This window comes from Theropithecus gelada, chromosome 15 (assembly GCF_003255815.1).
Source record: "Theropithecus gelada isolate Dixy chromosome 15, Tgel_1.0, whole genome shotgun sequence".
Taxonomy (NCBI): Eukaryota; Metazoa; Chordata; class Mammalia; order Primates; family Cercopithecidae; genus Theropithecus; species Theropithecus gelada.
The window spans coordinates 4,997,921-5,023,439 of NC_037683.1; the positions used below are offsets into that span (position 1 = coordinate 4,997,921).

The window sequence follows — 25,519 nt, forward strand, 5'->3', positions numbered from 1 at the left end:
AAAAAAAAAAAAAAAAAAAAAAAGGCTGGCTGTGGTGGCTCACACCTGTAAGCCCAGCACTTTGGGAGGCCAAGGTGGGCGGATCATCTGAGGTCGGGAGTTCGAGACCAGCCTGAGCATCCTCTCCATGCTAGTGGAGAAACCCCATCTACTAAAAATACAAAATTAGCCAGGTGTGGTGGCACATGCCTGTAATCCCAGCCACTCAGGAAGGCTGAGGCAGGAGAATCACTTGAATCTGGAAGGCAGAGGTTACAGTGAACCGAGATCACACCACTGCACTCCAGCCTAGGCAACAAGAGCAAAACTCCATCTCAAAAAAAAAAAAAAAAAAGTTACATTGTACGACCCAGAAATCTCACTCCTAGGAATTTTTCCTAAGGAAATCATGGATGCTAAAAAAAACCAAAAAACAAAAAAAAACCCCATAATGCTATAAGCATCTTTATCAGAGCTGTTTACACAAAGTGAAAAATTAAGAAGAAGCTCAATGCTCAGCCCGTGTGATAGGGATGGCTTGGGTCAGCTACAGCACATCAAGCAAGACGGGAGGCCACACAGCTGCCAGAGCCAGGAGAGGAGGAGGCTGTGGGAATGCTTGCAATTTAAAAAGCATGCTATCAACTTTAACAATACCATTCTCCTAAATTCAAAAAAATTTATAAACTCTTAGGAAAAAAGACTGGAAGAACCCATAAACTCCTACCTACACTCTCCTTCCCCAATTTTTATTTACAAATAATTGGCTGATATTTTTATTTTTAATTTAATTAATTAATTTAGACAGAGTCTGGCTCTGTCACCCAGGCTGGAGTGCAGTGACGCAATCTTGACTCACTGCAACCTCCGCCTCCCGGGTTCAAGTGATTCTTCAGCGTCAGCCTCCCAAGTAGCTGGGATTACAGGCACTCATCACCATGCTCGGCTAATTTTTGTATTTTTAGTAGAGATGGGGTTTCACCATGTTGGCCAGGCTGCTCTCGAACTTCTGACCTCAAGGGATCCACCTGCCTCAGCCTCCCAAAGTGCTGGGATTACAGGGATGAGCCACCATGCCTAGTCACGGCTGACATTTTTAAAAGCTCCTCAGGCTGGGTGCGGTGGCTCACACCTGTAATTCCAGCACTTTAGGAGGCCGAGGCAGGCGGATTGCCTGAGCTCAGGAGTTTGAGACCAGCCTGGGCAACACAGTGAAACCCTGTCTCTGCTAAAATACAATTAGCCAGGCGTGGCAGCGTGTGCCTGTGGTCCCAGCTACTCGGGAGGCCGAGGCGGGAGAATTGCTTGAACCCGGGAGGCAGAGGTTGCAGTGAGCTGAGATTGCACCACTGCGCTCCAGCCTGGGCGACAGAGCAAGACTCTATCTCCGAAAAAAAACCACACACACACACACACACACACACACAAAGCTCCTTGATTGCTCAGAGAGCAGTCAGCCACTCTGCCTCAGTGGTTTGTGAGACAAGGGGGCCAACCCCACAGACAGCCAGCAAGGGAGCAGGGCAGGGGCAAGGACTCCAAGCCCAACCATTCAGGGTGAGGCTGCGGAGCTGCACAGACTGAGGCCTGGCCCAGTAGCGGCTTCTGACAAGGCTCCTCCTGCTGCGCGGCCAGCCCTAAACCTGCTGGGTCCCTGCCACCACCACAGAGAGGAGGGCGTGCCAGGGACTCTTGCAGCAGCTCTCTCACCCTAGTCCCTCTGTTGATCTGGACCTCCCTGTCTCGGACACACAAAGGGCTCTCCTGCAGGCCTACACCTCCCTATGCCCTGCTAGCCCTGGTGAGGAGTGCAGTGGAAGGGCTCAGGGCCTGGTGTGTGACCTTAGCCCTGTGTGACCTTGAGCCAGTCCCCATCCTCTCTGGGCTTGGCTCCCTTTTGGTAAAACTGGTGACCCAGCACTGGGTAGCACGGTGTCCCCCAATGAGGTGGCCTGAATTCAAATCCTCTGGGAAATTGTGTGACCTTGGCTAGTCTGGCGCTGCCTTGAGCCTCACTGTCTTTGGCTATAAACAGGGTCATTGTTTCTGCTTTACAGGGTTGACGGGAGATGAAGTGAATCGGTGCCTGGCATACAGCACGTGATATGTAAATGGTAGGAGGTGGTGGTGATGGAGTAAAAATTAGCATTGCTTCCCCATCAAGGTGACAGAGCTTCACGCACCCCCACGTCTATCCCAACCAGATTTGTCTCTGGGAGTGCTGGCAGCGAGGAATCTAGCTGCCGCATCAGGAAGCTTCTCCAACATGGGAAGAGCTTGTGTTGGAGAAAATCACAGTCACAGAACCACCTGGCGTGGGATGCACAGGCTTGGCCTCTTACCTGCTTTATCACACGCTTGACTTTGGTTTCCATTTCCTCTACCACCAGGTTCACCCCCAAGGCCCCAGGATTCAGCTGATACAAAACCTACCAGCAAGGAAGAGAAAAGCTTTCAGGACATGCACACAACTTATCCCTTTCCAGAAGCCCAGCTCCAGCTCCTTTTCCGGTCCCGGTAACTCCCCTGTCAGGCTGGCAGAGCAAGTGGCTCCACCCCATCTTGCAATAGAGGAAACGGCCCAAGGAGGGCAAGAAGCCTTTCAATGGCAGGACTCTGATCTCACCTATTTGGGGCCGATTCTGGAGCTCTTTCTTCTACAACCGTGTATCCCTCCCCCAAACTGCAATGAGGACCGGCTGGGCACTCAAGAGCAAGAACCTCCCAGAGGAAAAGGGCTTATTCACTCTCTGTAGATCCGTGCGACCTCAGCTTCCAGCATCCACCTCCAAACTGGCTTCAAACAAGAAAGTAACCAGTCTTGCCGGGCGCGGTGGCTCAAGCCTGTAATCCCAGCACTTTGGGAGGCCGAGACGGGCGGATCACGAGGTCAGGAGATCGAGACCATCCTGGCTAACACGGTGAAACCCCGTCTCTACTAAAAAAATACAAAAAACTAGCCGGGCGTGGTGGCAGGCGCCTGTAGTCCCAGCAACTCGGGAGGCTGAGGCAGGAGAATGGCGTGAACCCGGGAGGCGGAGCTTGCGGAGAGCCGAGATGGCGCCACTGCACTCCAGCCTGGGCGACAGAGCGAGACTCCGTCTCAAAAAAAAAAAAAAAAAAAAAAAAAAGAAAGTAACCAGTCTTGTGGCTGGTACAATCAGGAAGCCATTGTGTGCCTGGCATGGTGCCAAGCACCTCACAGCCACCCTATGCAGTGGACACCATTGCTACCTCTGTGTTTACATTGGGGAAAACTGAGGCACAAGGAGCTAGGTCCTTGCCTGAGGCTATGTCACTAGAAAGCAGGACACTGCCTGGGGTAACTCTGAGGGTCTGACCTTAGAGCCTGTGATTTGAGACAAATTTGCAGAGAGATGGCCACCAAGTCAGAACTCTGTGCAGAGACCAAGTACTATGGGGCAGGGGGCCGGGCCGGAGATTGTTGGAGGCTAACATGCATCTGAGGACTGGGGGAGGGAGGGCAGGATCCAGAGGAGGAGATATAAGGATGGAAGCCTGAGCCTAGGGACTCTTGGAGCCTAAAAAAGATTTAGGAGTCTGTAATCCAGCCTTGTGAGCAGCCTGCTGGATATTCTAAGCTGGGGTCCCCAACCTAGTCTGTGACCTGTTTAGGAACCAGGCTGCACAGCAGGAGGTGAGCAGCAGGCAATGGAGCAAAGCTTCATCTGTATTTACAGCCGCTCCCCATGGCTGGCATTACCACGCAAGCTCCGCCTCCTGTCAGCTCAGCAGCAGCGTTAGATTCTCATAGGAGTGTGAACCCTATTGTGAACAGTGCACGTGAGGGATCCAGGTTGCACACTCCTTAAGAGAATCAAATGCCTGATGATCTGTCACTGTCTCCTATCATCCCCAGAGAGGATCGTCTAGTTGCAAGAAAACAAGCTCAGGGCTCCCACTGATTCTACATGATGGTGAGTTGTGTAATTATTTCATTATGTATTACGATATAATAATAGAAATGAACTGCACACTAAGTGTAATGTGCTTGAATCATCCCGAAACCATCCTCCCGCCTCCATCTGTGGAAAAATTGTCTTGCACAAAACCGGTCCCTCGTGCCAAAAAGGTTGGGGACTGCTGGTTTTTTTGTTTTGTTTTGTTGTGTTTTGTTTCTGAGACAAGAGTTTTGCTCTTGTGGCCCAGGCTGGAGTGCAATGGTGCTATCTCGGCTCACCACAACCTCTGCCTCCTGGGTTCAAGCAATTCTCCTGCCTCAGCCACCCGAGTAGCTGGGATTACAGACATGCGCCACTACGCCCGGCTAATTTTGTATTTTCAGTAGAGACGGGGTTTCTCCACGTTGGTCAGGCTGGTCTCGAACTCCCAACCTCAGGTGATCCGCCCGCCATGGCCTCCCAAAGTGCTGGGATTACAGGCGTGAGCCACCGAGCCTGGCCAGGGACTGCTGTTCTAAGCCACAGGGGGCTGAGGGCAGAGCTGGTGTGAGAGCGTTCAGGCTTAGGCAGCAAGTTAAACAGTAAAATGGACCTATATCTTAGAACAAGTCTATTTTTTTTCCAAAAGCAGGTATATTCCTGAAAGGTCTATTTTTTTTTTCTCTGAAAAGTAACTTTATTTAAAAAATTATCTGGCCACCAGAAGCTCATCTGCGTCACCGCTGGCAACGCCCTATAGTCCTCTCACACAAAGACAATTCTTCCCAAGTGACAAAAATCTAATCCGCAAACTGTTTCCAAGCGAATGCGGTTTTCACAAATGCTGAATCTAACATTTAATAAAGTTTACATATCATGTATAGAAGCATTTAATTAAACATTCACTTTTATTTTGCAGCTTTCCTTTTGTGTTTTGTAAATTTTTTAGGTCTCAAATATTTTCAAAGACCCACACTGCAGGGGTGTTTTTAGGGGACTGGGGGCTCCCAATTACGTACTCGGGATGTTCCCGGGGGTCCTGCCTCGGTGGACCCAAGCGCCCAGACCCCGGGCACAAAGGATAGAGGAGCTGCCCCACGCCCTCAAATACTCAGCCAGGGCTGGAGAATCCTTAGTCAATTCACAAAGGGGGAAACTGAGTGGCAAAGGGCACCCAGGAGGTCACCGTTGGAGGCCCCCGGGGTTCAACCTAGGAGCTGGAGGCCAACACTGACTAGGGCGCGGGTCCCTCGCCGCCCTCGGTCGGAACCGCCGGCCGCAGCTCCAGAGTTGGCGACCGTTACCCCACGGAGCCCCCGCCTCCCCGCAGGGAACACTCGGCACCTGGTACTTGTCCATGGGCTCTCCGGGGTACCCTGGGCCTCGCTCCCCCTGCGTGGGGCGCCTGCCATCGGACTCTGGCCCAAGCATGTTCAGTAGCTACCGCGTACCGGCGAGCGTCCACCCTCGACCCCACCCCGTGTGGGTCAGTGGGACCCGCGGGACCCTCCCCGCCCGAACGGCGTACTCGAGGCATCCAAGCGTCCCTCCAGCGCGCTGGCCCCAGACCCCCCCCCCAGGCCTGCCCCCTTAAAGGGGACGCGTTCCGCCGGGCCGGGAGGTGCCGCAGGGCCTGCGCGGTGGGCGGGGCCTCCAGCGTGAGAGGCGTGGCGTCGAGCGCGGCGTGGGTGGCTTCGAGCGGACCGGTGGGGAGGCTGGGGACGGTGCATGGCCCCTTTAAGACGCGCCGGGGCGGACCTGGGCGGTGCGCGGCCCCTTTAAGGCTTGGCCTACGTGGCAGCCGCTGGAGCCGCAGCCGACGCGGAGCGAGGCCGGCCGCCGGGCACTTCCTGTGGAGGCCGCAGCGGGCGCGGGCGCCGACGGGCGAGGGCCAGCGAGCGAGCGAGCCGAGCCGAGCCGAGCCTCCCGCCCTCGCCATGGGCCAGAACGACCTGATGGGCACGGCTGAGGACTTCGCCGACCAGGTGCGGCCTGCGGGCCCCTCCCCCGGCCCCGACCCAGGCCGCCCGGGCCGCTCCGGAGTCGGCCTCCCCGCGAAGGGCGCCAGGCCCGGGCCGCCTCCCGACTCCTTGTTCCCACAGAGGGGCTCACCGCCCGGGCCCTCCGCCCCGGCCTGGACACCCCCAAACCCGGCCTGCGGGCCCGGTCTCCCCTGCCCGCCGGGCCGCTCCCGGAGCCCGGGCCTGGGCGCTCTGCCTGGCCAGCCGCCCCCACCCTCCAGCCTGCCCGGGGTGCGGGCTGTGGGGGTTTCCTCGCGGGCCGGCAGCGCGAGTCCTAGGGTTGGGTCGGGTCTGAGGCTCGCGGGGAGCGCCTCGGCGTTTGGAGCTGCTGGGGGTTCCCCGCACGTTTTTCCTTTCCGTGGGTCTCCCGGAGGCGGGCTGGGAGCTTGGGGAAGAACGGGGACCGGGGGTCCTCCCAGAGGAAAGGGGGCGCGCTGGCGTGCGCCCCAGCTGCAGGATGCCACAGCACTTTTTCTCTTTCCCAGATGTGCTGGACTCTTGGGGTCCCTTTGACCCTGTCTGCATCTCTCCCTCGCCGTTTGGACTCTGCCCTGGGCTGGATTGAGTGGGGACCTGTACACAGCCCGGGAGGAGGGGAAGGTTATCTCCCTGATAGTTTCCTTCCAGAAGTGTCCAGGTGGCATTCTGAGCAACAGGGAAGCACTTGAAACAGGCGGTTGGGTAACTGTTGAGAGCATTCGGAAACACGGTGGACAGGATCCGATCCTACAAAGTGAAGGGACACGCAACTCCCTTCCCTCTTTCTTGATTAAGCTTGGCCAAAAAAAAAAAAAAAAAAAAAAAGTGATGCTGGTTACGCAGATTTATGCCTTTTACTTCTAAAAGAATCCCGTTATGTCGACAGATTAACAGCCTTATCCCCGCAGGGAGAGCCTTCTGTGGCCCACTTGCCTTTCTTTCCTCGGTTTACTTAATGTGTTTGTGTGGCTTTGCTAGAGTTTTAAGTAGTGATGGTTAAATTTTTAAATTTTTCTGGAGGTGGTAGTGAGTCATCAAACCCTGAGGCCTAGACTTATTGGAAGGCTTGTGTATGTGTGGTTTAAAAAAAAAAAAAGAAAAGAGTAAGTGACTGTTTTCTAATCAGCTATCGAGCTTTTCCGGCTTTTCCGTTCCTTCTGACGGGCGATCTCTTTCTGGTGTGACCTCACCGTTGGTTCTCATTGCAACACTTTCCTGTGAGCCAGTATTTTAAATTTTTGGGGAAAAAGTGTATCAACTTGACGAAGCAGTTTTTTTCTAAGGTCCTGATTTTGTGCTTAAATATGCAATTTTATTTTTTTTAAAATTTTTTGTTGTTGTTCTTTGAGACAGCGTTTCGACCTTGTTGTCCAGGCTGGAGTGCAATGGTGCGATCTCAGCTCACCACAACCTCTGACTCGCAGGTTCAAGTGATTCTCCTGCCTCAGCCTCCCGAGTAGCTGGGATTACAGGCGTGCACCATCATGCCCGGATAATTTTTTTTTTTTTTTTTTTTTTAGTAGAAACAGGGTTTCTCCATGTTGGTCAGGCTGGTCTCGAACTCCCGACCTCAGGTGGTCCACCCGCCTCAGCTTCCCAAAGTGCTGAGATTACAGGCATGAGCCACGGCGCCCAGCCTTTAAAGACACAATTTTAAAACTGTGTCCCTTACAAAAACAATTCATATCAAAAGCCCCCAAGAACCAGGTAGACCTTTTAGGTTTGTCAGTTTTCATTGACATAATTTATAGTGACCCATTTATATTTCTCCAAGTCACAACTCCCTAAGAAGATGGCTCCTCATAGCTGAGGGAAGGATGAGAGTTACGTACACTCACTCTTTGTCCTGGAAAACCTGGGATTTGCAAGTGAATTTCATAACCAAATCTAGATCAAATGTCTCCAGTCAAGCTGGTGCCCACTAGCAAATGACAGACTCTCCTCCTGACAAAAAAAGTTCCCAGTCTCTTCACATACTCCTTTCTTGATGATTTTTTTTTTCTGTTTTTTGTTTTTTTTGAGACAGAGTTTCGCTCAGGCTGGAGTGCAATGGCTCGATCTTGGCTCACTGCAACCCCCGCTTCCCGGATTCAAGCAATTCTCCTGCCTCAGCCTCCTGAAAGCTGGGATTACAGGTGCCCGCCACCACGCCCAGCTAATTTTTTTGGTATTTTTAGTTGAGACGGGGTTTCCCCATGTTGGCCAGGTTGGTCTTGAACTCCTGACCTCAGGTGATGCTCCTGCCTTGGCCTCCCAAAGTGCTGGGATTACAGGCGTGAGCCACCCCACCCGGCCTTTTCTTCTTGTTTTGTTATTAATGGTTTTTTTTGGAGACAGAGTCTCACTGTGTCACCCAGGCTGGAGTGCAGTGGCACTCAGCTCACTGCAACCTCCAGCTCCTGGGTTCAAGCTATTCTTTTGCCTCAGCCTCCTGAGTAGCTGAGATTACAGGTGTGCGCCACCACGCCCAGCTAATTTTTGTGTTTTTAGTAGAGACAGCGTTTTGCCATGTCATGTTGTCTAGGCTGGTCTTGAACACCTGACCTCAGGTGATCCGCTTTGGCATCCTAAAGTGCTGGAATTACAGGTGTGAGCCACCGCGTCCAGCCTTCTTCATGTGTTCTGTTATGTTTTAAATGAAAGAAGCAGTAGCTTGGAACTGGAAAGGCTCTTGAGGGGGCACAGAGTCAACCTCTCCCAGGTTACTGAGAGGAGGCCAAACACATGCAGGCTCCTAGACTTGCCTGTGGCCACTGAAGAAAAGCCGGGTCTTGGTCCCCAGTGCCCCCAGTCCCTGGTGTTGCTCTTCTGGCACAAGTCAAGGGAAGAGCACTGGCGGGTGAAGGGGCTGCTCACATACAAAACCCAATTGGGTTAGGACCATGTCTGTAAGGCAGCGCAGGCTGCCGCCGTCAGATGATCTCATTAGAGTCCGCCTGGGTGGTGGCAGAGCATGGCTGCGGGAGCTTCCATGCCCTTTTGCGGGCAGCTTGGGAGCTCAGCGACTTGTACTCACCCAAACCCCAATCAGACAGACACAGGCAGGTTAATAGGGTTCGAAGTCAAAATATGGCTTCTTGTGGACAGAATCTGACCAAGCCCAGGTGGGGCTTTGTTTCTATTTATCCACATAGTACTTAAAGCTGCCAGACCAGGCTTTTACATGAAAATGACCTAATTTGAAGCCAATAGGGGATTACCATGGAAGTCACTGATCAGATAAAGTGACACATCCATTTTTTCTCATTTTCAGAAAACGAGCAAAGCTGAAGTGACAATATTTGACCAGAAAGTGTGGGCTGCTGAAAGCAAGACCTAAATAAGCTTAGTTTCCCAGGCCCAGTGTCTTCTGATATTATGACAATGACATTAAGTCTTTCACTGGGCCAGGTGCATGATAGACATTCCTTGTGTGACCTTCCTGACTGCAGGAGGTGGACCAGAGCGTCTCCATCTTCAGATGGGCAGAGGGAGGTTGGCTGGCTGCACTGGCTCGTGGTGGGCTGGAGACTGAGTCCACGTCCTTTTACCCCAAAGGCTGGGTTCCTCACTGCTTGGTGGACTGTGACCTTTCCTTCTGGTCTGCAGAGGCTGGTCCACGGGGACGAGCAGTCCGGTTAGTTTCTGCTGGCAGGCTCCCCGCAGCTGCATCTCTTGTCTCTCTGCCTCTGGCATTAAGCTCCTTGCTCTGGCAGCCAGGGACAGTGTCCTCTTGCTCCCGGGAGCCATGTTCTGTAGAAACTGCTGAGACATGCTCTATGCAGGAGCTGGGCATTTGGAAGCCATGGGAAGGGGCCAGAAACTCTAATGAACTCAGCAATCCAAACTAATGGCCATGCCTGCAGCTGCTCCTCATTGCCTATTAGACCCTCTGCAAAATGTAGCTTCTAAGCAATTTATACCCATAAACAGCAATATTAGCACTTAATGGGTTCTGCCTGGTGGCTCATCACCAAGGTGACAGAAAAGCTGCATGGGGCCTTCCTCTCCAGTGTGGCCTTTGGTGTTTTTAACCTGTCCTCAAGAGTGGCAGAGCTAGTCCTGGGCCCTGGGAGCTGGCCTTGGCCCTAGCTGAAATGCTGGGGAAGCGAGGATGGGCCTGAGGACACCTGAACCCACAGGTGGCACAGGCACTGCGAGGCTCCCAATGAACACCGTGCTGGTGGCTGTCTGGTGTGGTGAGGTCCTGTGACAGTGGCAGGCTCTGTCATATCCTGCCCTATACCATGAAGGAGTGGGGAGAGAAGGCAAAGAGGAGCTGACTCACTTTTCTTTATGCGGTGATCTTAACAGGAGGTTAAAACACAGCCATCTCGCTCTTTAGGGGAGTGCGGGGGAGAAGCAGGGGAGGTTGTGGTTAGCGAGCCTCCTCCCAGAACATGGGGCCCAGTCGTTCTCAGTTACGTCTTTCCTACAGTTGGGATTTTGATCACACAGTTTTTTAGTAAAGCCAGGCCATCATCTCCCACATTGGGCTGGCGACACCTTTTCTGGCCCTGCAGGGTGCGGTGTGAACCTATAGAGCAGCACAGGAGCGAGGCTTGGGGAAGTTCTGGAGCTGCAGTGAGCCAGTGAGCTGGAGCCGGCTCTGACAGGCTGATGTGAGGGAAGCTGCTGGGCCGAAGGTGCTCATTTCTAGGATGTGTGGGACCTGAGTTGGGCTTTGAACGAGGCAGCCCCAATCCTTGGTGATCAAGTGCCTTTTTCCTCGATGTTCTCATTCACCACTAATTTGCAAGCCGCTTTCCTCAATTTCTTTCTGTCCTGAGTGTGAAGAGAAGGAGTTTTCTATGTGGCGTGGGAGCTGCAGGTGGCTGTGATAGTGATCACTGGATGCCCACGAAGTCATCTCTCAGGGTGGATATCATTAATTACGTTTCTAAAATCCCCTTCAGTCGTCTAAAATAACCACCCCTTTGAGAGAAATCTCAGTCTTCCTGTTAAGCTCCTCAGATGCTGTCACTGCTTATGAACCATATCCTGCTTGATGGCGCGGTTCTCGGAGAGACTTAATGAGAAGCTTGGCCACAGAGGTGAGCTAACTGTGTCATCTCCTTCCTGCAGCCTGCCAGGTCAACAGCCACCTCTGGCTCTGCTGTCACAGTTTTCTGGCAGGGGGGAGGGGAACTGTCACAGGTTTTATGTGCTCGCCATGTTTACACAGGTCACCTGTGTGCTGGCTACCAGAAATGGCCTGAGTGCCTGCAGTTTGGCTGCTCTTGTCTGTTCTGGGGTGCTGTGTGTCCTTCCTGTGTTGGGGGCTCTTCTCTGCTGTGCTGAGGGGACACTGGCTTTGGGACATGTTCTAGAGTGGCATGACATGGTTCCAGTGGCCAATTTGAAGTAGTTGTGACCAACATGCATGTAGGAAATAAGGTTAATGTTGGGCCCTGGTCTTTAAACATGGCTTTTTCAGTGTTCAGTCCAAACAGATGCTCGTTAGATAGTGGCTGGTTTAAGGGAGACTGCATCAGCCTGACTTACAGCTAGTTAGCCTTCAGTCTGGACCAGGCTTGCCTTTGAAAACCAGAACAGCCAAGCAGTAGATGTGCTTATTTCAGAATGCAGTACCTACATTTTTGCATATTTTTCCCCACAGCCAAGAGCTGTGTCTGTCTCCTCACCATGTTCGCGCAGGGAAGGAGGTGTGAATTGCCTGTCCCACCTTCTCTCCCTTTTTTGCTCTTTAATCCTCTTGACCCAGACACTCCAATTAAGAGTTGCAGACTCATCAAAGAGCCTTTTAAACACTGCCTCAATCTTGTGGGCTGTGCACGTAGCAGATGAGCATGTTAAATGCGGGTCCTGCAACTGGGGGAAGCTTAGACCGCAGCCCATGGCTGGGCTGGTTTGCTCATCTCGGGCCAGTGAGTGCCTCACAGCTGTCATTTTAGAAGCAAGTCAGGACACCTCTGGTGTCTGTCTTGGGTGTGGATCGCAGTCTACCTCTCTGCTGCTGTTGGGGTCCACGCCCCACACCCACACCCCACCCTGGGAGTCCCGCCATGGCTCCGTCTCATCTCAGAGGTCTGCACAGCCTCTTGTTGAGCTCTTCCTCCCCAGTGGTTGCTTCTCCCCTGGTTCAGATGAAGTAAAGGCCTGTGTCCCTGCTGGGGCTTCCCAGCTGGGCCACGACGTGAGGCCATTACTTGAGAGCAGTGGCACATCGCGTGCCGAGGTGGTGTGCTTTATCTCTTCCACGGAATATGGGTGATTACACTGTTGCTGGGCATTTAGAGAGCAACGGGGCCATGAGGCAGAACCTGGCAAGGGTGTGTGGCGTCACCTTTCCCACCACCCAGTGCGATGCGGGTTGCTTACCCTGTGCACGTGGGCATCTTGTGCTGGTTCTCTGCATTGGCCCTACAATTCACAGGGGAGTATTTGGGGCCTTTTAAAAAATGAAAAGTGAAACAAGGTCTTCCTCCTAGTAAAGCTGGAAAGAATCTTACCAACCATTAGTTCAGCTGGCCTCACTTTACTGTAGGATAGTAGAGACGCTCTCAAAAAGGGCGTGTCCAGGTCACACAGTGTGCTGGCTGGACGGTACCAGGGCAGGGTGAGATCACAGGGCCTCAGAGCCTCCGCCTGCGCTTCATCTCCCAGACCCGCTTGGTGATTCTCTGGGTATCTGTCGGTCACTGTGATTTCTCCCATCACTTCTGTGGAGTCAAAGGCTGAGTAAATGAGTGCAGAACTGACACTGCAGGGCACAGTGGATTTGGGGAGAATGGCCACCTGGCTTTGTAATCTCTGCCTTCGCTCTCTGCCACATGGGAGCCAATCCACAGTGCTGACCTAGCCAGGGCCCCACCTGACAGGCTAGAGAGTGATCTGAACACCCAGGGGCGTGGTAACTGAGATGGGCAGCTTCAGCAGTGTCTAGGACTTTGAAGCAACTTTAAAAAAGGCTGAAAAGTAAACACGCACATCTTCCTTTGTTCCAACAGTAGGTTTAGTCAGCCCTAGGAGGCCTGTGCAGCTGACTTTCGCTCACCTCCCATGGGAGTCAGCCTCTTGGGTGCTCTTTAGACTCTGGCTTCCCAACATGCGTTCGTGGGTGGGTCCCCTGATCTTTCTCCGAAGGACTTGCTGTGTTACAGGATTTCTTTCACTTTGTATCTCAGTTTTGCATGAGTGATAAGAGAGAAGTGCATGGGGTAAAGCTGCGTGACATTTGTACCTGGCATCGGTAGTGCATGTTGGCTACCTAACCCAGCCATCATAAATGACCTGACTTACAGCACAGCAGGAAGTCATAAATGTTTTCTTTCCCTTTGACATTTGACGGTGATTTCACACACTTGCATTTCATTGCTGTTGAAACAGCTGTCCATCCTATTTGTTAGTGTGTTTTAATTTGTTCGAGATTATGCAGGCTTTGACAAAATCCCAGTGCTTTCTAGCCATTAGTGGTACCAGCTTCATACTGTGCTGACAGTTGCTGCACACAGTCCCCAAGTCAGATCCTGAGCTTGCAGGGGAGAGCTCCGTCAGGGGCCGGGAAGCGCTAGCCCTGGTTTGCAACAGCACACATGTGCTGTCCAGAGCCTGGGGCTTCCTCCTGCGCTCTGGAGATTTTCGGATAACTGTAAACACGTGATCTTACTATTCAGTCAGCCATGTAGCCATCTAGGCCTGGCACCCTGGCTGTCACTTAAGCCAACCCTTGTTCTGTCAGGGTACTCTGGGCATCATTGGGCAGGCTGGGAGGTCCAGGCCCTTGGCACCTCAGCCATGTGTGACCTGCAGGCTGGGGTCAAGTCTTGGCATTGCACCATCAGGTCTGCGAAGCCGCGGGAACCCCTTTCCACTGGGTTTCATATGCCCATTTGTAAGGTGAGGGGTTGGACCAGAGCAGCAGAGATGCCTGGCAAAGTGCAGTGGTGCCTCAGTAGGGAGGCTGCTGCCGGCATGTCATGGGCAGAGGCCAGGCTTGCTGCGTCATAGCCTGCAGCACCCAGGATGACCCACGGCAGAGTGGCCTGGCCTCAGATGCCGGTAGTGCTGAGGGGCAGAAGCCCTGGATAGATGACCTCTAAGTGCCTTTTCAGATGTCATTCTGTGATCCTAACTTGTAAATGCCTTTGACCGAAAAGAGCAGCTCTGTGTCTTGCTGCAGTGCCACCTTCGATGACTGTAATTGCCTGCCGAGGCACAGGGGAAATCACAGTGGCAGAGTGTTAGGGCTGCCGCCCGCTGGGGCCTGCCCCAGAGGGCCTAATGTCAAGTCATGCATCTCCGGGACTGACCCTTGGATTGTCGCATGTGTATAGACTCACAGGGTAGCGCTCGGGAGCAAGCACTGAGAGCCCCCTAGTCTGCCCTGGGAAGGCACCGAGGCTGACAAGAGCTCTTGCCTTCCGCAGCGTCTGTTCCTCACGCACACCCCGCCCAAGGACGTGCCCGGCAGCGGCCTGGTGCTCCCCACCGCAGCCACCTCACCCTTGGGTTTCTGTGGCCCTGCAGTTCCTCCGTGTCACAAAGCAGTACCTGCCCCACGTGGCGCGCCTCTGTCTGATCAGCACCTTCCTGGAGGATGGCATCCGCATGTGGTTCCAGTGGAGCGAGCAGCGCGACTACATCGACAGCACCTGGAACTGCGGCTACCTGCTGGCCTCATCCTTCGTCTTCCTCAACTTGCTGGGACAGCTGAGTGAGTGGCTCTGAGGGTGGTCAGGATTCACTGGGCGTCTTGTTCTGTGATCGTTAGCAGTTGGGAGGCTGTGTGTGAACTCGGTCTCCTGAGACTGCTGTCCCCCTCTTCTCCAGCTCAGCTGTGCCAGGCCAGGAGTCTGGTTCTGCAAGCCTTGGCAGGGACGCTCAGTCTCTAGCCCTGGGCTCACTGCTTTAGGGCTTGCTAAGGAAATAGGACATGGTGTCTGTCAGGGACCCACAGCAGGAGATGCTGGAGTCTGACTGGTCTGGGTGGATCAGAGAGGAACTAAGGCTGTCAAAGACAAAGGTGTCTAAAAAGGATAAGTAGATTGAGGTAAATGGAGAGGGGAGAGCATTCATGAGCCCAGAATGAAGCTCGTGTTGGCTCAGGTCTGTCTTATGGCCTTGGTGGACCAGCTTCTGGTGGCAGTCTTCCCTCCTTTGTACATTAGAGGCCAAGGGATTTGCGCTTCCCACCTGTTCAGAAGCGCTCCACAGTAGAGCAGTTAATTGCCTGCCGCAGGTAGGTGGCTGACTTGGGAGCTGACTGTGGGAAATGGCCCGTTCTTTATTATGGCAAGGGCTTAACTTTCTGGTGTTTGTGATAAGTCTAGTCAACTTACCATGTGTGGTCCTTGCCTATCATTAATTCTCCCAGAAGTTGCCTTTTGCTTGGATAGGTGGTTTGGCTGCCTCTGGACGAAAGGGCCAGCTGAGATGGCAGTGTACCGAGACAGTGCTCCCCCTAGCCCCGGCACCCACCCTCAGGCCCCCTAACCCTTGTCCTTCCCTCCAGCTGGCTGCGTCCTGGTGTTGAGCAGGAACTTCGTGCAGTACGCCTGCTTCGGGCTCTTTGGAATCATAGCTCTGCAGGTACACGGGCTGCGTGGTCGGGGCTCCCTTCTCTTTGCTCTGGTGGAGCAGAACTTCTGAAAAGACATCCTTGAGGGTTCAGTGTCACTCCCCTTTCAGCCCCTTGCATGTCTCTGACTGCCTGGAGCTCCTTTCTCTTCTGGGGAAGTCGTGAGCCCAAGCAGGGCTGTAGAGGCAGGCCATTCGGTACTGGACCATCTTTTGTCCCATTCCTGTGATTACCGTGACAAGGGGAGTCCCGAGCTTGGTTGCAGCCAGGATGCTGTCTTGTTATCACGTTGCTTCATAAAGAAGAATACCTGGCTATTCAGAATGAAATGCAGGGAACAGAATATCTGAATCCACATCAGTGGTCTCAGAATAACTTTGTTCTCTGGAACATCATAGCACATTTCTTGAGAAATACAGAACCACATTTTTGAGCTTAGATTTGTCCTTGGTCTCCTGCGGTGGTTTTGTGTGTTTTAGACTCTAGCTGACATTGGAGAGACTGTCTAACGTATTATGAAGTCTGTGGAAATGCCTGTGGAAAGGCCGAGACTCAAGTGTCTCTCTCTTCTTTCCCCTCAGACGATTGCCTACAGCATTTTATGGGACTTGAAGTTTTTGATGAGGTATGTGCATTCTGGTTGGTTTTAGTTGGTTTTAGTATACGCTGCTCATACAGGTTGAGCATTGCGAATCCAAAGTCTGAAATGCTCCAAAATGGGAAAAATCTTGGGCACCAACATGACACTCAAAGGAAGTGCTCATTGGAACGTTTCAGGTTTTGGATTTTCAGATTTGGGATGCTCAGCCGATAAGTATATAATGCAAATATGCCAAAATCTGAAACACTTTGGGTCCCAAGCATTTCAGGTTAGGGATACTCACTCTGTATTTCTAAACTCAGTTAACTATTGGTTGGAGTAGACTTCTTTGGGTCCAAACCAAGCTTGTCCAGCCTGTGGTCCACAGGGTGAATGCGGCCCAACACAAACTCATAAACTTCCTTAAAACATTGACAGCTTTTTTGCAATTTTTAAGTTTTATTTTTTAGCTCATCAGCTATCATTAGCGTTAGTGTGTTTTATGTGTGGCCAAGACAGTTCTTCCAGTGTAGCCCAGGGAATCCAAAAGATTGGACCCCCTGGTCTAAATTCCGCCTCTTAGAAACAGGTTCTAAAGAGGATGTTGCAGAGCCCCTATAATAGTAGAGACTGAAACCGCCTCTTCTGACCCCTTATTTCACGGGCATGGGGACTCAGGGTCTGAGTGGAGGACAGGCCTGCCCACGGGGACCCAGCTGGTCAACAATGAAGCTGTGACTAGGACTCGGTTCTGTGTGTGTTCAGGTAGCCTATTGCTGTCGAATTGTAAAGACATCTCTGTCTCTTCAGCTATGTATGGAACTATGTAAGGTTTTACATGGGTGTAACTTGAGTCTGAGGTCCTGTGCGCATGCCTGCCTGGTCCTGCTTGGCAGATCACTGGGTCTGCAGAAAGGGAAGTAAGAGCCTTCCTATACTGGCAGCAAGTTCTCCCTGCACCTGGTCTCACAGACAGGCCAGATCCTGGTGAGGCTTAGCTTCCAGCCCACATATCTGTTCCTCAGGAACCTGGCCCTGGGAGGAGGCCTGTTGCTGCTCCTAGCAGAATCCCGTTCTGAAGGGAAGAGCATGTTTGCGGGCGTCCCCACCATGCGTGAGAGCTCCCCCAAACAGTACATGCAGCTCGGAGGCAGGGTCTTGCTGGTTCTGATGTTCATGACCCTCCTTCACTTTGACGCCAGCTTCTTTTCTGTAAGTATTCCTACTTGCCTGAATGGGTCTGGTTTCCTGTCCTTTAGAGAGAATGCTGTCCCTCCCCCACCCCCTCCCTGCTCACCTCTCCCTGGTTGGGTACCAACCACAACCTGGGGGAGCTGCTCAAATGGAGCAAACTTTTTGGTCCCATTAAAACAGACCAAAACATCGTCACTCTTGTGTGTCAAGCCTTCCTTCCAGCAAGTGAAGGCCAGAACCTCTGACCTTGGTGGAGTGTGCTTAGCCCTTGCTAGGGCCAAGGCTCTCCACCCAGGCTCCCCTTACTCTTCTTTCTCTCCTCCCTGTTCATATCTTTCTCAAGGAATTCCTGTGTGTCAGGTGTCAGAGGCAGGCCTCCAGGAGCTTCCAGAGCACATCTCTGGAGCTGACGGAGCGCTGGCTAGACAGTGTCCAGGAAGAGCTCCTGGTGCCATGGGGAGAAGAGAGAGGATGTTTCTGGCCTGGATGGCTGGGTGGGCCAAGAAGCACTTGGGAATTTAGTTATGGATAAGAGATTCATCTTGGTAAATCACAGCCTTTTACTAGTTAGGAACTTCAATCTTCCCCAAACCTTCCACATTTCAAAGCTGGTGCTTTATTGCCTCCTGCCTCCTCCCAGCTTTTATCTCCCCTCTTGCACCAGCAGCCGTCTCAGCAGTAGCTACATCAGCCTGATGGATAGAGACTTCATGATATGCAGCAGCTGGAACTTTTGTTTGTAAAGCATCTCTTTTCCTCACGTTTATTTTGAATTTCTTACGTTTCAACCTATGCAGATTGTCCAGAACATCGTGGGCACAGCTCTGATGATTTTAGTGGCCATTGGGTTTAAAACCAAGCTGGCTGCTTTGACTCTGGTTGTCTGGCTCTTTGCCATCAACGTATATTTCAACGCCTTCTGGACCATTCCAGTCTACAAGCCCATGCATGACTTCCTGAAATACGACTTCTTCCAGACCATGTCGGTGATCGGGGGCTTGCTCCTGGTGGTGGCGCTGGGCCCTGGGGGTGTCTCCATGGATGAGAAGAAGAAGGAGTGGTAACAGTCACAGATCCCTACCTGCCTGGCTAAGACCCGTGGCCGTCGAGGACTGGTTTGGGGTGGAGTCAACAAAACTGCCAGCTTTTATGTATCCTCTTCCCTTCCCCTCCCTTGGTAAAGGCACAGATGTTTTGAGAACTTTATTTGCAGAGACACCTGAGAATTCATGGCTCGGTCTGCTCTGGAGCCACAGTCTGGCGTTTGACCCTTCAGTGCTGGCCAGCCTGGCAGTTGGAGGCCTCCCCCATGCCAAGGCTTTGGAGTGAACAGCCCACTTGGCTGTGGCATCTCAGTCCTATTTTTGAGTTTGTTTTGTGGAGGTGCAGGAGGGCCTTCAGGCTGTGCTGTGAGCAGACACATTGGTATCACCATTCAGAGCACCCTCCCTCTTAGTTTTAAGTTTACGTTTTTAGCGAAAACTACTAAATGATGTTGGGTGGTTCAGCCAGACCTCAAAGCGGTTAAACCTCCCTGGTGTAAAATCACACCAGTGGCTTCAATGTTGTTTCTGCCCCGTATTGTAGTATTTTATAGGAACAGTGAAAACATTTAGGGACACCCAAAGAATGATGCAGTATTAAAGGGGTGGTGGAAGCTGCTGTTTATGATAAAAGTCATTGGTCAGAAAATCAGCTTGGATTGGTGCCAAGTGTTTTATTGGGTAACACCCTGGGAGTTTTAGTAGCTTGAGGCAAGGCCGAGGGGCAAAGGAGTCCTTGGGGAAGCTGCTGGTCTGGGTGCTGCTGGCCTCAGAGCTGGCAGTGGGGAGGGCTAGTGAGACTACACACGGGGTGGCCCCAGCAGCAGCACCCCGCAAGCCAGCCTGGCCAGCTGCTCCTCAGACCAGCTTGGGGAGCTGCAGCCGCTGTGGCCAGGGGGTGTGGCGGGAGCTCCCAGCACTGGAGACCCACGGACTCAATCCAGTTACCTCACATGGGGCCTTTTCTGAGCAAGGTCTCGAAAGCGCAGGCCACCCTGGCTGAGCAGCATCCTCCTTTCCCAGCTGCACTCGCCCTGTGGGCAGCCCGACACGCCACTTTCCTGAGGCTGTTGCTCACTCAGATTGTCCGTTTGCTATGCCGAATGCAGCCAAAATTCCTTTTTACAATTTGTGATGCCTTACCGATTTGATCTTAATCCTGTATTTAAAGTTTTCTAACACTGCCTTATACTGTGTTTCTCTTTTTGGGGGGTTTAACTGCTTGTTGCTCCCTGTCGTCTGCACCATAGTAAATGCCACAAGAGTGGTCGAACACCTCTCTGGCCCCTAGACCTGTCTCCAGCGCTGCTGCGTCCCAGCCCCCAGCCTGCCTCCAGCTTGGCCTCTCGTCCGTTGGCTCTGCAGGGCAGCGGTGAGGCAGGTTTCTGCTCGTAAGTGCTTTTGGAAGTCACCTACCCTGAGGAGGGGCACCATTTTAACACAGCCGAGCTAGTCCCAACGTGTTTGCAAATCTTCCCCTGGTGGCCTACTTCCTTACCCCCTAATATTGGTAAGATCAAGCAACGGCTTCAGGACATGGGTTCTTTCCTCCTGTGATCATTCAAGTGCTCACTGCACGAAGACTGGCTTCTCACTGTTTCAACCTCACCAGGGCTGTCTCTTGGTCCACACCCTGCTCCCCATTAGTGCCGTATGCCAGCCCCATCAAATGACCTTGGCCAAGTCAGGGTTTCTCTGTGGTCAAGGTTGGTTGGCTGGTTGGTGGAAAGTAGGGTGGACCAAAGGAGGCCACGTGAGCAGTCAGCACCAGTCCTGCACCAGCAGCGCCTCCGTCCTAGTGGGTGTTCCTGTTTCTCCTGGTCCTGGGTGGGCTAGGGCCTGATTGGGGAAGATGCCTTTGCAGGGAGGAGAGGGTAAGTGGGATCTACCAATTGGTTTTGGCAAAACAGTTTCTAAGATTTTTTTGCTTTATGTGGGAAACAGATCTAAATCTCATTTTATGCTGTATTTTATATCTTAGTTGTGTTTGAAAACATTTTTGATTTTTGGAAACACATCAAAATAAATAATGGCATTTGTTGTATGCAGTGTGATCCTACAGTGTTGCCCAACCTGAGTGGGGCTCCCCTCAGGATGCCAGTGGGTGAGGTTGCTTCTCCAGGCTTCTCTGAAGACCACTCAGAAGCCATGTCCAGAGAGAATTAGTCCCTCAGAGTCCCTCCTGCTTTCTGGGTGTGGGGGACAGACTCCCTCAGCCCTGCCTTAGAGGGCAACAGATGTCACGAGACAAGGATAAGTGGGAAGAGAAGACATGGGGACAGCCAATCATTCAGAGGACATGTGGCTTGATGAGGAGCGGGAGAAATATCTGAAGGCTTTCTCGAAACTTCACGGCATGGGCTTTTATTAACCTGGCTGTTTACAGGAGCTGAAGCTCTTGGGTTTGCAGTGATGACTCTTGAACTTCTTTTTCAACGAGCCCAACTGCTTCTGTGGGATAAACAGAATTCTGATTACTGAGCCCTTCTGATCCCATGGAGAAGGGGGCCCTGGAGTGCAGGGCTTTCCCCACCCGTACAGCCTCGGAGGTGTTGGTGTCAAATACCCACAGAGGCTTTCTCCGCCCCCGTTTCCTTAACAGCTGCAGGATTAGACTGCGCTCAGCAGGGCCTTAGAGGAGCATGGTGCAATGCCACACGCTAATTAGGACCTTGACCTCTTCTAGCCTTGGTCCTGCTTATCTACCAAAGGTGGGGAAGTCTCTACTCCTGCCCTGATGGCAAAGGCAAAGGTGGTGGCTAGTAATCAGGTCCCTGTGCCCAGAGGTAAGGACAAACAAGCCACAGCTCATAGTCTGAGGTGGGAGGGTGTCCTCACAAACCACTGGTCTCGACCATGGTCCATGGAGCCTGGCTTCCACAAGGGGCTGGCTGGGAAGCAATGGCAGCCACTCATGGCCTTCCGCCAGCCAGCGGCCTCGGCTTCTATGGTCCTTGTGTGTTGTTGGCTTGGGATTTCACTTGTGAAAAAGGTTGTTTTCTTTTCTTTTTTTTTTTTTTGAGACGGAGTCTTGTTCTGTCGCCCAGGCTGGAGTGCAATGGCCGGATCTCGGCTCACTGCAAGCTCCACCTCCCGGGTTTACGCCATTCTCCTGCCTCAGCCTCCCGAGTAGCTGGGACTACAGGCGCCCGCCACCGCGCCTGGCTAGTTTTTTGTAATTTTTCGTAGGGACGGGGTTTCACTATGTGAGCCAGGATGGTCTCGATCTTCTGACCTTGTGATCCGCCCGTCTCGGCCTCCCAAAGTGCCGGGATTACAGGCTTGAGCCACCGCGCCCGGCCGTTTTCTTTTTTTAAACAAATGGAAAACCATCACTAGAGAAAGCCACTGACTGCCACACTAACAGAGTAGAAGTGACAGCTCACCTTCCCGCGCTTCTGGACCAGTCCTCGGTACATGGCTGTCTCTCTCCTGCCCTCATCAGTGACCTTCTCTCTTGGGGGCTTTGCCTTCTCATCCTGTTCGTCTGTCAAAAAGTCATCAGTGCCATCCGCGTCCTCTGTGCTTCCAAGGTCCTTTCTGGTGAATAGCTCAGCTAGGAGGAACACAGGGATTGGCTGACGGTTATTTTAGGCTGAGTTCACCACCTTCTTTGCAGGGGACGCCGCACCACAGTCTGCTCCCTGCTGACAGGAGAGGGTCAGGGAGAGGCAGGGGTCGTTCCGCTTACGTGGGTACAGGTCTGTCATGCTGTCGTCACTTGGAGCTCCCCCTTCATCACTGGATGTGGGCTCCCAGAAGGCTTCCCGCGGGCTAGGCCCGTCACCGTCCATCTGGTCCTCCCTCTTCCTCCTCCGGTGCACCAGGCAGGCAGGGACGTACTCCACCCCTTGCTTCTGACATTCTTCATCTGGGAGATAAGCCAGCACACGCTGGGCACCTCCACACCCCCCACAGTCCTCTGAGTCACAGCTAACCCATGGGGCCTGCACTCGGCCAGGGCCCCACAGCCCCACTGCCCTGGACAAAAACCAAAGCAGCTGCTGGGCGCCTCAGCTCTGTTCCTACCAGGCGTGCAGGGAGGGCAGTGGGGCAGGGCTGCAACCAGGAGGCAAGAAGATGGTACAGGTCTACTGGGCCTTGACCACTCATCCCGGATCCAGCCAAGCCTAGGAAGCCATGACTAGGAGGGCACTGAGGAGGCCCAAGGCCAACTATGCCCCAGTTAGGTTGGCATGGCCTCTCAAAGGCAGCGTGGGCTGGCAGTGATGCCACCCTCTCCCCAGCAGCCTGAAGCCCTCCCTCAGCACATGGGCGGAGGTTGGCTGCCTGGCCTTTGCTGCCCCTTAGTGGGTGAGAGGGGAGTTGGGACAAGGCTTCCATGGAAGGACCTCACTGGAATCACCACGGTTGTTCCCTCGTATATTAGAGGGTCTGCTGGGGCTTGCCCTCCAGTCCAGCGCAGCTCCCATCATCATCCCTCGTGGGCTGCACGAGCCCTGCTGGGCCCTAGCTGTTGATGTGGTGGCCCATCTCCAGGGCTCTTTCCCTCCTTGTCTCTGCCACCCACCCCCATGGCCACGCAGCAGCCTTGTCACCACCAGAACTTGAAGGCAGAGCCCCCTCACAGCCACGTTCGGACTTCTCTGGACCACTGCCTTGTAGGGACCTCAGCACCCCAGTCCCGTCTCAGCTCCACGGTCCATCATCATAACCACTCTTCATGGGAACCCCGTGGCCGCCTGCAGTTAGAACCTTCCTGCCCACCCCTTGACAGCTAACATACTAGCTGGAAAAAGTCCAAGCCCCAGGCTGGGAGCCCTCGTGCCTGCAAGGCCTCTGCAAGGTGCCTGCCTTCTACCTGACAAACCCTAGTCCTGCCTTCTCAATCCACGCTCATGCTTGGGAGGGCTGGACCGCCTCTCCAAAGACTCATCAAAAGCCTGTGGACGCATCTTCCCATCCATAAGCCAACCTGAATCTGTCTGCTCCAGCCTCTGTCCATTTCCCTCCTTAGCTAGACTCCAGAAAGACCTTCTGGTAACCCAGCACGTGCCTAAGGCCGGACACTGCCCTCATGGGCTGCAGCCTACGCTCCACTCCAGCCAGGTGTCCCTGCCAAACTTCGGGTGCCACACCAAGGTTGCCAGGGGCCTCCACATTATCAAATACATCATTTGTCTGTCCTCATCTTCCCTTCAGTAACACGGGAGGACTTCCATCCTCTTGCTGAGGCTCAGGACCAGTCCTCTCTCCCTTCTCTAAACTCTCGCTGGGTGCTCTCAGCATGGGTGTCCCTGTTTCAAAAGCCCGATACTTCCCTAATACACACCTTTCCTAATACAGCTCAAGCTTAAAACCTTCAAAGGGACTCTGAATTCTTCCCCCAAAACCCACCGTCTTTTCCTGGATGGCTACAGTCAAGGGGCCCTCCCTTCTCAACCATGCACACTGTCCATGCAGCCCCGGCCAGCCCTCTCCGCACACCCACTGCAGCGCTCCTGGCCTGGCCTCCGGGCCATCCCTGCTGTGCACACTAGCCCAGCCTTTGGAGCCTACCTCAGCTAACACATTTTTGCCTCAGACATCCATGGACCCTGGCTTCTCCCTGGGGTGCTGTTCCCCCTGACCCCACTGCTACCACATCCCTCCAGCCTCAGCCTCGAGCGAATCCCTCAGCAAGCCTCCCCAGCCGTACTGTCTCCGCAAGCCCACCCCACATCCCTCGCCAGGTTTCTTCCACACTTTGCATCGCCACGTGCACTCACTCCCTCCCAAGCCTGCTTCTGGCTCTGCGCCTGCCTGCACTAGAAGCTGTGGGGTCAGGGGCCATCATCCCTCTCTTCATTGTGCCAAAAACAGGCATGGTGCATCAACACGGATTGCTGAAGGATGACCTGCCTTCAAGCACGCTCCATTTGGGGCAGGGCGAGCATGCACTCAGATGGCGATGCACTGATGGGGGTTTACTGGGACTTACATTTACACAGAGCTCGCTGGTACCGCCGGCCCTGGGTGTGCCTCAGCACGTGTTCTGGGCACTTGTTGATGTGCCGCAGAGTGAGTTTGCAGAACAACTGGTGCCTACAGAGCAGAGAAACCAAGTTTGTAGGGATAGTTCACAGCAAGGATTCAGACTGGTGGCTGTGTCTTGGACTCATCCCTGGACGGTCTACCGGGGACGGTGTACCATGCGGCTTGGGCATAGGGCTTTTAAAGGCTCCCGGAGCAATTCCACTCTGAAGCTGGGCAGGGAACCGCTGACCTAGGCCAACTGCAGCCTCTTAATGTTTACCGGAAAAGTAGGCATGGCAGCCTCGCTGACTGCTCCAAGATGAGTTCACGCAAGAGGACGACTCCACCTGGCCAAGTGCTCAATGAATGGAAAGATCCCATCTCTGTTTTGAGGATTATTACCAACCCTAGTTCCCAGGTAAATCAAAGATCCCTTCTGGGGTCAACAGGAGAACCCAACGCTGTTCACAACCTCAGGTGACAAAGCACAAGCCTCTACTCCTCTGTGAAGCAGCCACACCCCACAAGACAAACCTCAGGTTTACCGAAAAGCAAACGAGCTCACCGAGAGGCCTCGCCAGGTTTCCAGGTGACTCCAGCACCCGGGCGCCCACCTGAATCCCAGGGCTCCCAACTCTGAAAGAGTGGGAGCTGCAGCACTGGCGGAGTCCTCAGGAGGAGGGAACTTTGGGGTTTACCACCCAGGACCTGTCCTCAGCCGAGCCCTCCCGGGAACCTCCCCTAGAGGGGGTTCAGGCACCGGGGGGCACCAGCGGAGGGGCTGTCCTAATTGCCCTGGGCCTCCCCACGCCGCCGCGGACCACCTACGGGTTCTTGGTGCTGGGCACGATGTGCGGCTCGAACTCTGCAAAGTCGAAGGCCGGGGAGGCGCGCACCAGCCGCTGGTACTTTTTGCCGCGGGTGTACACCTGGAGCTCCGGCAGGCGGCAGGGCAGCTCATGACCAGTCAAGATGCACCTCACCTGCTGACGCATGGGCAGGCGGTCAGGAGGGCCGGTGCCCCCTCCTGCCGCGCCCCCTTCCCTCCCCTCCCCTGACCTCGCCGCGTCCTTTCTCCTGCCCTCCCCTCAGCCCCTCATCCCAACTGCGCCCTTCTTCACCACTCCATTCCCCTCCCGCGCCGCGAACCTTGCGGGCGTCCGGCTGGAGCCGCAGGCTCGGGTGCTCGCGCAGGAAGGCCTGCACGTCGGCCGGCAACTCGCTCATGGCCTAGGCGCCCGCAGACCACCCCGGCGGAAGCAGCTCCCAGAACGTGGGGCCGGGAGCGGGGCTCTGGGCGGGACTCGGCGGCGACCCGGAAGCAG

General features: G+C 53.7%; 3 protein-coding genes across 12 annotated transcripts in view; 1 reads left to right on the forward strand and 2 right to left on the reverse strand.

Annotated features, from left to right (window-relative positions):
• STKLD1 (serine/threonine kinase like domain containing 1) overlaps nt 1-5,541 on the reverse strand; it is a 30,782-nt gene extending 25,241 nt beyond the window's left edge. Inside the window, exons 1-2 of the mRNA XM_025358593.1 lie at nt 5,226-5,541; nt 2,322-2,408 (exon numbers count right to left, since the gene is read on the reverse strand). Coding sequence (XP_025214378.1) covers nt 2,322-2,408; nt 5,226-5,312 — 174 coding nt within the window. The 5' untranslated portion in view covers nt 5,313-5,541. The remainder of the gene's footprint in view (nt 1-2,321; nt 2,409-5,225) is intronic.
• Nucleotides 3,816-20,262, forward strand: SURF4 (surfeit 4). Of its 9 annotated transcripts, XM_025358611.1 has the most exons (7): nt 5,621-5,866; nt 6,388-6,539; nt 14,351-14,537; nt 15,336-15,412; nt 15,983-16,026; nt 17,007-17,193; nt 17,973-20,262. In XM_025358611.1, exons 3-7 carry the CDS (start codon nt 14,432-14,434, stop codon nt 18,237-18,239), a joined length of 681 nt encoding a protein of 226 aa, XP_025214396.1. In that variant the 5' UTR covers nt 5,621-5,866; nt 6,388-6,539; nt 14,351-14,431; the 3' UTR covers nt 18,240-20,262. The 9 variants fall into 9 exon arrangements, with proteins under 9 accessions (XP_025214393.1, XP_025214396.1, XP_025214395.1 ...); XM_025358608.1 differs by lacking the exons at nt 5,621-5,866; nt 6,388-6,539 and adding an exon at nt 3,816-3,917; XM_025358610.1 differs by lacking the exon at nt 6,388-6,539 and having other exon boundaries at nt 14,251-14,537.
• Nucleotides 19,426-25,477, reverse strand: SURF2 (surfeit 2). 2 transcript variants are annotated; one of them, XM_025358619.1, is made up of 6 exons: nt 25,344-25,477; nt 25,023-25,177; nt 24,160-24,263; nt 21,910-22,089; nt 21,605-21,774; nt 19,426-20,666 (listed from the first exon to the last, which is right to left on the reverse strand). In XM_025358619.1, exons 1-6 carry the CDS (start codon nt 25,419-25,421, stop codon nt 20,586-20,588), a joined length of 768 nt encoding a protein of 255 aa, XP_025214404.1. In that variant the 5' UTR covers nt 25,422-25,477; the 3' UTR covers nt 19,426-20,585. The 2 variants fall into 2 exon arrangements, with proteins under 2 accessions (XP_025214404.1, XP_025214403.1); XM_025358618.1 differs by having other exon boundaries at nt 20,562-20,669.
• Nucleotides 25,478-25,519: the final 42 nt, after the last annotated feature.

Excerpts from the sequence above, each read along its gene's own strand:
- SURF2 (XM_025358618.1), bottom strand. The coding sequence starts at position 25,421 with ATGAGCGAGTTGCCGGCCGACGTGCAGGCCTTCCTGCGCGAGCACCCG. Across the intron at positions 24,264-25,022 it reads GTGCCCAGCACCAAGAACCC|GCACCAGTTGTTCTGCAAAC; the intron begins GTAGGTGGTCCG and ends TCTGCTCTGTAG. Across the intron at positions 20,670-21,604 it reads TGGTCCAGAAGCGCGGGAAG|AAGCAGTTGGGCTCGTTGAA; the intron begins GTGAGCTGTCAC and ends TTTATCCCACAG.
- SURF4 (XM_025358607.1), top strand. The coding sequence starts at position 5,819 with ATGGGCCAGAACGACCTGATGGGCACGGCTGAGGACTTCGCCGACCAG. Across the intron at positions 15,413-15,982 it reads TTGGAATCATAGCTCTGCAG|ACGATTGCCTACAGCATTTT; the intron begins GTACACGGGCTG and ends CTTTCCCCTCAG. Across the intron at positions 16,027-17,006 it reads GACTTGAAGTTTTTGATGAG|GAACCTGGCCCTGGGAGGAG; the intron begins GTATGTGCATTC and ends TCTGTTCCTCAG.